General features: G+C 33.8%; 1 protein-coding gene across 2 annotated transcripts in view; it reads left to right on the forward strand.

Annotated features, from left to right (window-relative positions):
• DMD (dystrophin) overlaps positions 1-13,942 on the forward strand; it is a 2,087,389-nt gene that overhangs the window by 716,825 nt on the left and 1,356,622 nt on the right. For both annotated transcript variants that reach the window (XM_081221405.1, XM_081221404.1), the window contains exon 19: positions 7,798-7,885. In XM_081221405.1, the coding sequence (XP_081077531.1) occupies positions 7,798-7,885 (88 nt within the window). The remainder of the gene's footprint in view (positions 1-7,797; positions 7,886-13,942) is intronic.

Raw genomic sequence — 13,942 nt, forward strand, 5'->3', positions numbered from 1 at the left:
CTGACATTGTCCAAACCACCCAAAATGACCAAGTATCCCTCCTCTTCACTAATATGACAGATTATGCACCTTTACTAATCATGGCTTTAGCCTCTCTACATTCTTTCTGCCATCTAGATAAGAAGATTTAAGATATCCAATCATAGAATCACCTCCACTTCCTTACAGCGTCTAATTAAAGGCAAAGCCTTGCTTCCTTGACCACCCACATCACCTTACACAGCCCAAACCCTATAAACTATTTGTAACATCCTCTTAGAGACATACCCCCATAGTTCTCTGTTACATGCCATGTCTCTTGTTGCAACTAGTAAATCAACTTAACTTTGTTCATCTACAGGCAGGTTCCTGGTGCCCTTTGACTGAAAGGCATTGGCAAAGTCACTGTCTTCATGTTGCCCTTATGCAGACTACCATGACCTAATTCCTTTCTACTTATCCAAACTGATTTCTTGCCATTGTTACATTGATTATATTGTTGGTTTCTAGAAACTAGGGACTGGAACTTAATCTGTTTGGGTTTTGTTTGTTCGTTCGCTTTTGGTTTGGCTTAGTTTGGTTTTGGTATGCAGTGTGTAACATAGCACCTGGTATTTAATCCACTTAACGTTTGATTATGTGAATAAGTGATTTTTTTTTCAGTTCTGCAGGCATGTTTTAAGTCAGGCTCTGCTACCAATATGTAGGATATAACAACTTCTGAATAAACATTTGAGTGAATAAATTACTTTTTCTGTCAAAGGGTAAAACTTCATTATAGAATCTTAAGTGAATAGAAAATTAATTGCTTCTATAGTCAGCATAGGACTCTGGGGGATGTGGAACTTACTTTCATATTAATTAGAAAAGATGTCATGAAAAGAAGAGGCCTTTAAGAGATGCCGGTAAAGAAGGAGGACAAGAGGTCATGAGTGTTTTTAATCAGCTTATTAAAGAACTAGTAAACTTCTCTTTCCTGTATACTTTGCTTAAAACTTATGTTAATTATGTTTCTTTTTTTTTAATAATACAACTAAATTGCCTTTTTGGATCAATTATCTTATTTTTTGAATTATAATTTACATAGAATATTATATTAATTTCATGTGCCCAGCATAGTGATTTGAATTGCCTTTTATTTTGCACTTGAAGTTATACACTTTACAATTCATAACTTCCTGATGATCTCTCAGAATTTTCATGAGCCCATTATATATTTGAAAATGTACAATGCATTGCTCATGCAATGGTTCACTCATGCCTTTACTTGAAGTTATGTGTACTAGATACTTTAGAATCTGAGTAGTAGCTTCTAAACATATGATCATATACGGAATACATACTGAGTAAAGTATTTTTCTCTGTTGAGAAAAAATAATTTCAAAACTGTGTTCTGTTATAAAATATATACTTTTACAATTAAAAATATTATATCCATATTATACATATGTATTCATACACATACATATATGATAAACAGAGATACATAAGGAAATAGGCACACATACAGAAAAGCTGGATGAGTTTCTAGAGGAAGAAAGATTATAGAAAGATCTTAATGTCAAGGGCAGATATGTTTTCATGAACAAGGTGATTTGAAAGAGGTTGTTTTAGTTATCAGTACTTAATGCTTTAAGAAGCATTGTACCTGGCAGGAAAAATATTTAGAGCTTTTCATGAAATAAGTTTCTGTAAAGTAGTGAGGGCTAAAATCTGGCTATAGATATTTGGACTAACATTGAAGATGAAATGCATGGAAGAAAATGGGTGTCATTGTTGAAGAACATTCAGATGATATTCGTGGCCTTGAAAACAAGGGGGAAGCTTATATATATATATATATATACACACACATATATATATATACATGTATATATACATATATATGTATATATATGTGTGTATATATATATATATATATACATATATATATATATCAATAAATAGGGTTGGAACCATGGAAGAGGAGGAAAGACTGAAGATGTTGAAACATTTGAAAAACATCTGAGAAAAAAGTAATCCCCAAGTTTCTGAGACCAGTAAAGTGTTGTTCCACTTATTCCCTAGTGGATAACAAAACATCCCCACATGTCAGCATAGCCAAAGATTTTGCACAGTCTGGAAATACAGGAACAACTTAATTAGGGTACTTGAAAATACTATAACTCTCTACTCGAAAAATGGGAATACTTGTTTATTTGCTACTGAGTCCAAAGAATGCTGATTAGTACCATAGTCAAGAAACATTCCCTTCTCTTTTGTTCAGTATCAAGTCTACATTTTACAATCTCCAGTATTAATTTGGATCGTGATAATGCGGCTTTAGTTTCTTCCTTATGAAATCAGTGTCTCTGTTGCCTTGGTATTTCATTCCATTTTTGTTAAATTCAACATTTTCTAGCCTTATGATTTTATGTTGCTTTTTATGAAGTCCATGATATCTCAGTGAAGATGCCAGAACTGTTTCCTGAACTTTTGTTTGGTAGTCCGCTGTTCAGAGTTTATACTCCCTCTAATTTTTTTCAATATGATATTTTTTCTTTATTCTGTAATAAATGTTACAAGTACCATGTTGGGTTTTTTCCCCCTTTGTTTTCTCTTCCTCAGCCAAGGCAGGATTCTATTAAGTTTTGACTTAATGAACTTTACATGGTACTACTCATTTTCTATTTGGGTCATTGTTTATTCCTGTTATCAGGACTACATAACAATCCTGTTGGAGAGTGAGTTGTTCCCAACTCTCAGTCTCATCTGGAGTTTCCAGGAGACTTTCATTGAATCCAACTTTACTTTCCTCAGCTTGTAGCACCTAAACTCATGGGCTGTTTTGGTGACCACTGTATGTATAACTACCAGGATTGTTACACACGTACACCTTCACAGAGCTTTTGAACTGTGGGTGGAGTGGGAGAGACTGTAATATTGTATATGGAGGCATGATGCTATGATAGACCTCACTTTATTATGCATCTACTATGTACCAGGCACTATTCTAGGCACTGCAGATAGCATGAAGAAGGAAATGCAAAAGGATACGTGACCTTATACAGTTTATATTCCTGTGGGCAAGATGGAAATTAAGCAGATTAATATGTAAAACATATAGAATGTTAGTGATAAATGCCAAAGATGAAAATGAAGGGGGAATGAGAGCTAAGGGGTGTGTGTGTGTGTGTGTGTGTGTGTGCGCGCGTGCGTGTAGATAGAGTGGCAGTACAAGGTCTCACTGAGAAAGTGCCATTTAAGTAAAGATCTAATGAAGAGTTTACAAATACCCAAGGTAGAACCATTTAAGGCAGAGAGAAGAATAAATGCATAGCCCGAGGAGGTAGGAGTGTGCCTAGAGTGTCAGAGAAAAACAAAGAGTGTGTCTGGGGCTGAAATATCAAGGTGTTTAGTAGCAGAAGAGGTCAGAGAGGCTAAGGAGATTAAGGTCAGGTGAAGCCATGGTTAGGCTTTGAGCTTTTACTCAGAGTGAGAAGGGAAGCTTTTGGAGAGTTGAGCTGGCTTTCTCTGTCAGCTGTGTTGAGAATGTGTCATTAGGAAGCAAAGACAGGAACAGGGATACCATTTAGTAGGCTATTTTGAAACATCTAGACTCACGGGAGATGATGGGGGTCTTTTGACTAGTGTGGTAGTAGTGAGCACAGTTATAACATTGCTTTCTGGATGTCTTTGAGGTAAGAACCCATAGGATTTTCTGATGGATTGTCTGTGGGGTTTGAGATAAAGAGTCAAGAAGGATTCGAAGTTGTTGGCCTGAACAAATGGAAATATAGATCGAGGCCTAGGACCCACTATATTTAGAGGTCGGGGAGATGAGGAGGAACCAGCATGGGAGACTGAGTAAAGGCAGTCTTTGAGGTCAGAGGAAGTATGTGTTTGTAGTCTAGGAAGCCAAATCAATATTCCCAAGAAGAGGGATCCTCTGAATCAAATTATGGTGATAAATAAGCTGAGGACTGAGAATCAGCCATTGATACTTTCTGAGTGTCAAACAGCAGGTAAGCAGTGGGGACAGAATTCGAACCACCTGAGAACAGTGACTCCAAAACTTTTCATTACCTTCTTTCCTGTCTCCTTGCTACCCTAAATTTTCTCATTTGTAATCAACTATCTGTAGGTGTGTCTGAAATGAAATTTTCTGGGCTCTTCACTATCTTGTTCATACTCCTCAAGGCACATTTATGTCAGTTTTTCTCTTAATTTTCCAGTATACCTCTTTAAAATGTTGTTGCTTATCAGAACCCAGGTATCATCTAAACATTGACAAATATGTGGAGGCTACTAACTGCTTCTTTCTCAGACCTGTATCTCCATTTATGCAGCAGTTACTCAGTTTGCAAGTAGTATACATCGGCAATGGGGTACAGTAATTGAGCTGTACACAGTTGCCAATGAGCCTATAGACTGTCATGTCCATACCAAGTGACCAGGCGTTCCTTCTGATACCTTGGTGCTCATGCTGCATTAATGGGTAAATATTTTGTATACCATCCCTGACTACATCCAAACTATCAGGTTACTTTTACTGTGAGTTGGAATAAGATATGTTCAAATCTGTTTGATTCATCTTCATTGAAATACCCCTAGAAGCAGCAGAGTATGTTTGAAAGAGAGCTTAACTTGTAACTAGATCATCAGGTTTCTAATATTGGTCTAAAACTTTCTACTTCTATGATTCTTTTTTTGGCTATGCCATGTGGCTTGCGGGATCTTAGTTCCCTGACCAGGACCAGGGATTGAACGCATGCCTCCTGCAATGGAAGTGCAGTATCTTAACCACTGGACCACCGGGAAATTGCCTCTACTTCTATGATCTTGGATATATGACTTAATCTTATTTGCGCTCAATTTTCTCTTGTGTAAAATAGGATAAAATAATGCTGATTCTATCTCACAGAATTATTATGAAATACATATGAAATCATGTAATACACAGTAATTTGGTACACAGTGTAAGGCATTCCATTTTTATCATGGTTATGTCAGTGCTTTCAAATCTTTCACAAACCTCTCTGTGCCTTGCTTTCCTCCTCTGTCAAATTGGGAGAATAATAGTACCTACTCCAGAGATTACTGTTTTGTTGTGGTGATGATGGTGGTTATTGTTGTTATATAAATTAGAATAATTGAAATAATGTGGCTAACCAAACAAGGTATTTAAACTCAAATATTACCCCTGAGATATTCAACTGTGTTTGTCTCTGTTAGTAATACTAATTGATTATTCCATTAGATGCTTAGAATAAAGAGATTATGATCATGACATTAAGGAGGCCATTAATCATTTCTTTTCATCATTTATAAAGACAAGATGGTGTTCTGATTCTACTCTTCATATAATTTCATGTAAACAAACAAACAAACAAAACAAAACTCAATGTAGATAAAATAGAAGCCGCTCTGTTAGAAAAGGATAATTCTAAAACTGTTTAACTCAAAGAACACCAGTTTGTTCTCATTGTTCTTGTTGTTGTTTTGTTGTAGTACAAGTATTTTTCTTATTTTCTTTTTTTTTGAGCTGATGTGGTTAAAATTTGAGATGCCCCACATCCCGCTGTAGCTCTTGGTAGTTGTAAATATTTGAATATTATATATTTACTTAGAATGTGCTTATTTTTCTCTTCTAAATGCTCAGAGTCCTTTGCAAATAGCATTTACCTTTTAATGGAGAACAAATTTAAAGTATTGGGAAACGTGTGCCAATTAGATGCTAAGGACAGAGAATTTAGAAGACCAAAGTTGAGAATTAAGAATATGTGAATTTTGGAGCTTCATCTAGGTTCTTACCTTTAACAGTATATTGTGTGTGGCTACTTTATTTTCATGGACTTTTCAGTTCAAGTAGCAAGCTAGAACTTTCCATGGTTCTGTACACTCTTGTGTAAACAATTCAGTAATGTCTTTGCAAAGTTGACTTTCAAGATAACCCAGAAATTTCACCTGCTAATTGATACGGCATCCTGGGAGCATATAATCCCCAAGCACCATAGTCTGTGTACTTAGAAATTTTCAAGTAGAATCCAAGATAGTAAAATGTTTCTATTACCTTTGGAGTTTTGCTGCTGATGAGATGAAACTGAGTTCTCATTTGCTGCCCTTGATGGCATAATTTAAAATGTATATATTCCAGCTAGTCTATAAATACTTTTTAAAAAAGGCTGTCCTTTTATAGTGTTTTATTTCATTTATTGTGCTAAATTTTAATTTGTTTTCTTGTATATTACAGTTTTTCCTGATTGGATGTATTCTATTGTCTATAGGCTCTTTTAGCATTTTGCACTCTTTGACCTTAAATCCAGTAATTCTAGTTCATCAACTCTTTTTAAAATAAATTTAAAGAGCTCTGTATTCACCTGTGACTACTTCTTTAAATTGGAGAATCTTTTTAAATATTTAAAAATATATGGATTATTTTATGAGCATTCCCAGCATTTGGTGTGCTCGGGGAATAGTCCAGTCAAGATGATTACTTACTTCTCTGACAGTGTTTTTGATGTTGCCATATTGTATATATCTATATTTATGTCTACATATCTTATCTGTCTTTAACTATTTGCTTTCAGAGGGAAGACACTAGATCTGCACTGTGCAGTTACAATTGACACTTGACACATTGTAGCTTTTAAAACTTAAATTAGATTAAATTAAATTAAAAATTAATATCCCCAGTCATACTTGCCATGTTTCGAGCACTCAGTACCCACGCGTGGCTAGTGGGATGTATTGGACAGTGCAGATACAGAATATGTCCATCCTTGCAGAAAGTTCTACTGAACAGTGCTCCACAGAGTGTGCATGTATCAATTATATGCCTCCCACCTGTACTCCAATATTAAACTTTGGAATATTTGTTTAAATGCCTATAGATCTAAAAGTTTAAAAAAAAAACAGTCTGATGTAGAATAACTTCCTGCCACAAACTCAAGTGAAATCTTTGTATGATGCCACTATTAAATCGCAAAAATATTGTCTCACTATATGTTAAATACATCATAGCTTGCTTTTTCTGCAGGTTGTTAGGTTCAGGACATATAACATATTGTTATAGCCACAGGTTTTAATGACTATAGTAATATAGTTCTACTACATCATGGCTTAAAATTGTTGCCTCTGTAGAGACATTATTAGCTAAACTCAGCAGTATCAAATGCTACATTTTGTTAAGTAATTGTGTTTTTGTTGTTCAAAAGTTAACTCTGGTTAGGAGAAATGAACAAAGCAATTTAGAAAGCTTTATGAAACTTAATCTAATTTTCCTTGAAATGGGAGTACTTTGACAATCCTAGAGAGAGAAATTAACCTGAAGTCTTGTACTTAGATAAATATGGGGGGTTTTTTGGTAAATTATTTATGCTAGTATACTTTTTTCCTATTGTATATACTTACTAGATTTTCTGTTTGATTTTTAATAAAGACTATATACTTATTAGGAGCATTATCAGTGTTGTATTTTTAAAAGATAAATTCCATTTTAATTATCTGACACTTTATCATTTCATTGTTATGATTTGCCTTTGTTGGTTCTTTTTGGGGGGCAGTCTTAACTTATAATGCCTCAGAAATTATTATGTAAAAAAAGTTAAGAGTAGACATCTTATTACAAAAAAACAACAATTCAGTATGAAAATGTCTTGTGATTCATTGCCATTTTGATGCTTCTAGTGCCAAGAACTTGAGAAAAAATCTTTAGATTCACATGATAAGCTGACAGAGTGAAATATCTTAAGGCTTGAAAGGGCAAGTGGAAGTTATAATTACTGTATAGTTTCACAATCCTTTTATTGAATACTCACCTTTGCTATCATGCTGCAGGCCATAGAGCGAGAAAAAGCCGAGAAGTTCAGAAAACTGCAAGATGCCAGCAGATCAGCTCAGGCCCTGGTGGAACAGCTGCTGAATGGTAATTACACAGAGTTGATTTAGATAATCTTCTTAGGGATTTGAGAAACACATAGGTTCATGTTTATCAGTGGAATTATATCAGACAAGCCCTTCCTGAATGAAAATTTAAAGTGAGTTTGTGAGCTTTTATTATTCTTTCTTAATGCTAAGCAAATTATTAGAGGAAATTCAGCTTTGAGTCCAATGGAAGAAAATGGCTTGTGGTAGAATATTCTATCAATCTGCTGCCAAGAAATCAGTTTTAGTGCAAATCCTGCTAGCATTTGTCCAAATGATTTAAGAAAACAAGATTTGCAGAAATAATTGGAAATGTAAGCAATCATATAATATATGTAAAGTGATTATAATCTGATTTAAAATAATTTTGCAATATATTTTTTCCATACCTGTTTGCTAACAATATATTTATTTTCTATGTTGCTTTTCATTTTTTAACATGTTTAAAAGAAAATGTCTCCTCAGGGTAACTTTTTTTTTTTTTCTTCACCTACTTCTGAGTGAGGTAAAAGTACAAAGCTAGCAAAATATATTTTTAAATAATGAATTAAAATTAATTTTCGCTAACACTTGGTACCTCAAAAGCTGTCTGAACAAAATGTTATTGACATCAATTGTAAACAAACTTCTTTTCAATTGTCATTGTTATACTATTATATTCATTTCTATAAGTATAAGTAGGTGTAAGTAATTTATGAAAATCAGGGGTAATGCTATTTCTAAACAAGGTTTATTTTATTTTTCAAAGGATATGTTTACAAGAATATCATAAGCAAATGTAACAAATGTTTTTGTTATGCATGTCAGCTTTTTCCAGTACCTGCCTGCATTCTGGGGCATAAATTCTGTGTATGAATTATTTTTTGCCTTAATTGCCATGTTGGCATTAAAAAATTCAATGATCTTCCTAGGAAATCAATTCATTTTCTTCTTCTAATGAGCCCCATGACTGTATTTGGTTAAAAATAAAAACAAGGGAATATGACAACTGAGGATTGGGTTAACAAGTTAATGAATATATATACAAGATGCAAAATACAAAAAGCAGGTTGTTTTTTATTTTTATTTTTATTTATTTATTTATTTTTTGCGGTATGCGGGCCTCTCACTGTTGTGGCCTCTCCCGTAGCGGAGCACAGGCTCCGGACGCGCAGGCTCAGCAGCCATGGCTCACAGGCCCAGCTGCTCCGTGGCATGTGGGCTCTTCCCGGACCGGGGCACGAACCCACATCCCCTGCATCAGCAGGCGGACTCTCAACCACTGCGCCACCAGGGAAGCCCCAAGGTTGTTTTTTAGATGCATGTTTGCTGGGTGGTTTAACTGATGAGTTTGACAACAGCATATTCATGTTAAATAAAATTATATGATCTAAAAAATTATCCTTAAACTATTATATAATTTCCCCCTAGGAACTGCATTATCACTTTTTCATTTTTATAAAGTGATGTAAAATGTATACTTTTAAATAATCTCTACTTTTAAATGGTCTCATTTCATCATCAAATATCAAGTATACCTTAACTCATTATCTGATAGTAGCATACACTGAATTATTCCAAAAGAAGTTAAAATTGAGAAATGAAGGTAATGATTTTTTGTGATGAAATTACATACCGGGTTAAAATGATCATATGATTAGTGCTAACATAATTTTCTAGATTATTGCCCGTATAGCTTTAAATTTTGGAAGCCTGAAGAAAAATCAGGACATATACTAGGTATCTAATAAATATAAATTGACTGATTAAATTCTGTTTAGCAAAGCAAAATTAAGGCAGTAATTGAGATAATGACATTGGTAATTTTGGTCAAAAGATAATAATACTTCTGAAGGAAAATTCTAATTTCTGTAGAAAGCAAAGCACAGTAAGGGGTAGGGGTGCAATTTGAGACATTGGGACATTGGTTGACTATATTGATCAAATTTTACGCTTCTCATTTGTTATGCTAATAAAGATTTGGTCTAAGTGATATGTGATTAGGTTCAAAATTGGGCTATAACTAGAGCATAGATACTTCTGCTCTGCTCCATTTAATCAAACAATTTACATAATTACTAAAAAGTAGACTCCAAGATTCAAACTTATATTTTGTTCCTTTTTGTTTTGTTTTTCACAGAAGAAATTGCATAGTATTTATTTTATGTGATTGTTTGAGCAAATTGTGAGTTAAGCCAGATGCACAATATGTGCCTGGAGTACCTCTCCAGGTATATTTCAGAGCCCACCCCCCCCAACCCTATATTACAATTGGCTCCACCAACATAGAGCCAAAAGCTAGAGTTTACTGATGTGGTTCCTGAAGTTGAAAGACAAATTGAGGTTTCTCTAAACCAGATTTCCCAACAGTTATCTCAGTAAAGCTCTTAAATTTACAAGTTCAGAATTTCCTTTCTCAAGTGTGGCTATGGAGTTGTAATAAAACTCATAACCATATAAAACATACACGTTATTGTTCTTTTGTTTATAGAAAGGAAAATGACAGCTGAATCATGGTCTTCATTTATGACCTCATGTAAATGTCTATTCATTTAACCACATATCTTATCCTTAAAAATTAAGATAAAGGCAGATCATTCTTGTACAATGTTATAATGTTATGCAAGTAATACAAATATATATGCATTCTATGTATGTTTCCCCATGATAACAACTTTTAACATATATTCATAGTTTAAAAGTATGTATGGAGATTAGCACAAATATAGCTATTATATTTTAAAGAAAGCATTTCATGAACTATGTTTTATATATGTGAATACACACACACAAACACACACAGAGGAAACTGAATTTTCTACTTAGAATAATTTGCCATAAGATTAGAGCATGTTTTAAAGTATCTAGAATGATTTTGGAACTCTTAATTTTTCCTTCAGAATGAAACTCTAAGACATGCAAAAAAATTCCTCACTGCTTATATTTTACATCAGTTTTGACTACAAATGGTATATCAAACATATTTTCAAATCACTTTTGGCCATTTTTAAATAGCTACTGAAAGCATAAATTTTTAGCACCATCTAAGAAAGGCAAAAAACAAAATCTGTTAGTCCTGAAGGCATTTCTTGAATGAATTTAAGAAAGGTGCTGAGAAACAGGGAGTGGAGTAGGGTCTTAAAATGGTTAAAAATGCAGAGATTAACCATGTTGCCAATGTAGAAGAAATGGCTTTCATTCGATGTTGCAAGGTTGTGTTAAAAATCAATTGCATGTCCTGAAAACACTGTTTCTCGTAGCACATTGAGTTTTGCACAGTTACATAGAAGTTATGATCTATTAGAAGATAATTTTTGTTTTGGCTGCATTTTATCAAATGGAAAGTGTTATATGAAGAATATTAAAATACAGTTAATATTAAATATACTGTAAGTTTTAGTATCAGCTATGTTGTGAATTTTGCAGTAGAATGATTTATATTTGAATAATATGCAGGGATATTCAGTAAGAGATTCTTATTAATTCGTTTGGAACCTTTTTTAAATCAAAAAAGAGATTGCATACATTATTTGCATACATTAAAGCTATACATGAACATTGTCCTTATAGGTGTTCCAGTTCTTTTAGAAGAATGTAAAGGATCTTCATGATCATAATAGACTAAATTGGGAGGCTACAGTGCTACTAATAGAGAGTGTTATCTAAAAAATGTATTTTGGGGACTTTGACATGGAATTTTGGTATAATTTTGACTGATTTATCTCTTTAACTGTTTTTATTAACTAATATTAATTTGTTGCTCCTATATCAAAATCAATTGATTGGATAAGTATGGGGAATAGTGTGATAAAGTGTTAGATGGTGAAGAGGTCCTCCTCTTACTGGAGAAATTTTTCACAGATAGAATCTTTATGAAGCTTATTGTCAATATATAAGATAAGTTTCACAGCCTTAGTCTCAACAAATTATTCACATCCTAGAACTTTAATGAGAGTAAATGGGAGACTAGATAGGGTACCTAGTGATCTACTTATGTTTCTGGTAGCCGTGTTATACTGAGAAGGAGAATTTCCAAAATTTTATTTATTTAGATTTTTAAAATACGCAATATAACCTTCTTTAAGATTTATTTTTATACTTAAACACAAAATGACCTAAAATAATTAAAATTTTAGAGAATTTTAGCAACTAAATACGGTAAAGAATCTTGCTACTATATCAGTAGTATTGATTATTAATTAATCTGGATTCCTAAGATTTTATTTTACTTTTTTAACTGATCTGCATACTTTAGAGCAAAAGATTTTCATCTTTTGAGTGAGATTATGGGACTTTAGGACAATCTAGAATGTGCTTACTTGTTTTTATCTATTTACAATTAGACTTCATTTTAAATTCTTTTTGTAAAATAATGTTCTTGATTCAAATATATCGTCTCCTTATCAGTCAGATATAACAAAAAAACCCTGGTTTTGATAAATTGTTTTCCTTTATTAATATTGAAATTACCAAAAGTGTTATATCAAAACATTAATTTGATGGGTCCAAGATGGCAGACAAGTTGACTTTTTCCATTAGACCTTGAGCCTCAGTATATGCTCACATCAGCAAGCTAAATAACACACTCACAGGTGCCATGACAGTTCCAAAACCATAAGGATCAAAAAATTGGGTGGTGGCCCAATTCCTGGAAATCCCCACCCCTTCCTAAAATAGCTGGAATACTCCTCCCACTCATTAGCCTATGAAATTACCTACTCCTATAAAAACTGACAACCCCATACCCTGGTGCATTTCTCACCATCTGAGATGGCCCACACTCTGTCTGTGGAGTATGTTTCTCCTAAGTCCACTCTCACCTTCTGAGATGGCCCACGCTCTGTGGAGGGTGTTTCTCTCTAAATAAATCCACTTCTTACCTATCACAAACAAACAAACAAACATTCATTTGAAAACATATAAGCATAGCTCAATTTCCCCTTTCTTAAGCTATAAAATGCTTTCACCACAATTTCCAGAGGAGATACTAGAATTATCTAATAGGGTTCGTGATGTTTTCTACATTAAATTGTGCTTCACTTTGAATTTCTAATTGTAGTTTTCTGTGTGTTAATTAAGAGCCTGAAGACAATCACATTAAGGAAATGTTTAAATAATAGTAGTAATTATTAGTATATCAGACTAAAAGAACATTTCAAAACCATCATCCGATGAGTGTTATAGTGTTTAAGGTGATACCTAATAGTAAGTCTGCTAAGGATCGTAATTAAATAGCACAGACTGATAACACAGACAAGGTCTCCTTTTATCTATAATATTAAGTATGGAACTATAACTTAGTATTTTGGTTTAAAGTTCATTAAGTACTTTACACGAATGATGTTATTTGAATTTCGACAGAACTTTGTCAGATGGGTAAGGGCAGGGATTGGGGTCAGTTTGGCTCATCTCAGAGGCAAACCTCTCATTATCTTTTCACATCATTGTGAAGGATTTTCAGTGGCAGTAACTATTCTAATTGTGTATTTTAATGGGAAGAGATTTTGTAGCTGCTCTGTACATCATTGGGGCATGGAAATGGTACTGTTTGTAGCGGTTCATCCTCTCCACCATGAATGAGTAGCTTTCCATGATTGTACCCATTTCCTCTTCTCTTACTTTTTCCTGAGTTCTGGGCAGTTTGATTTATGTTTCCTGTTTTTCCACATGACACTTGAGATAATGGTCTACACAGAGTTCACACTCAATAAATGTTGTTAATTGACAGACACATTTTTCTTCGTTTAATCTCCAAAGGAAGAGACTCTGTGCCCGGTGTGTGTGTATGTGTGTGTGAAGGGAGGAAATTAAAGTGATCACTGTTGTTGTGGAATATTAGTCACAAAAACAAATAGACATTTCTCCAAAGAAGATATACAGATTGCCAACAAATACATGAAAGAATGCTCAATATCATTAATCATCAGAGAAATGCAAATCAAAACTACAATGAGATATCATCTCACACCGGTCAGAATGGCCATCATCAAAAAATCTACAAACAATAAATGCTGGAGAGGGTGTGGAGAAAAGGGAATCCTCTTGCACTGTTGGTGGGAATGTAAATTGATACAGCCAC

The sequence above is a fragment of the Mesoplodon bidens genome (assembly GCF_964165515.1).
Source record: "Mesoplodon bidens genome assembly, chromosome: X".
In the NCBI taxonomy this organism is placed as follows: Eukaryota; Metazoa; Chordata; class Mammalia; order Artiodactyla; family Ziphiidae; genus Mesoplodon; species Mesoplodon bidens.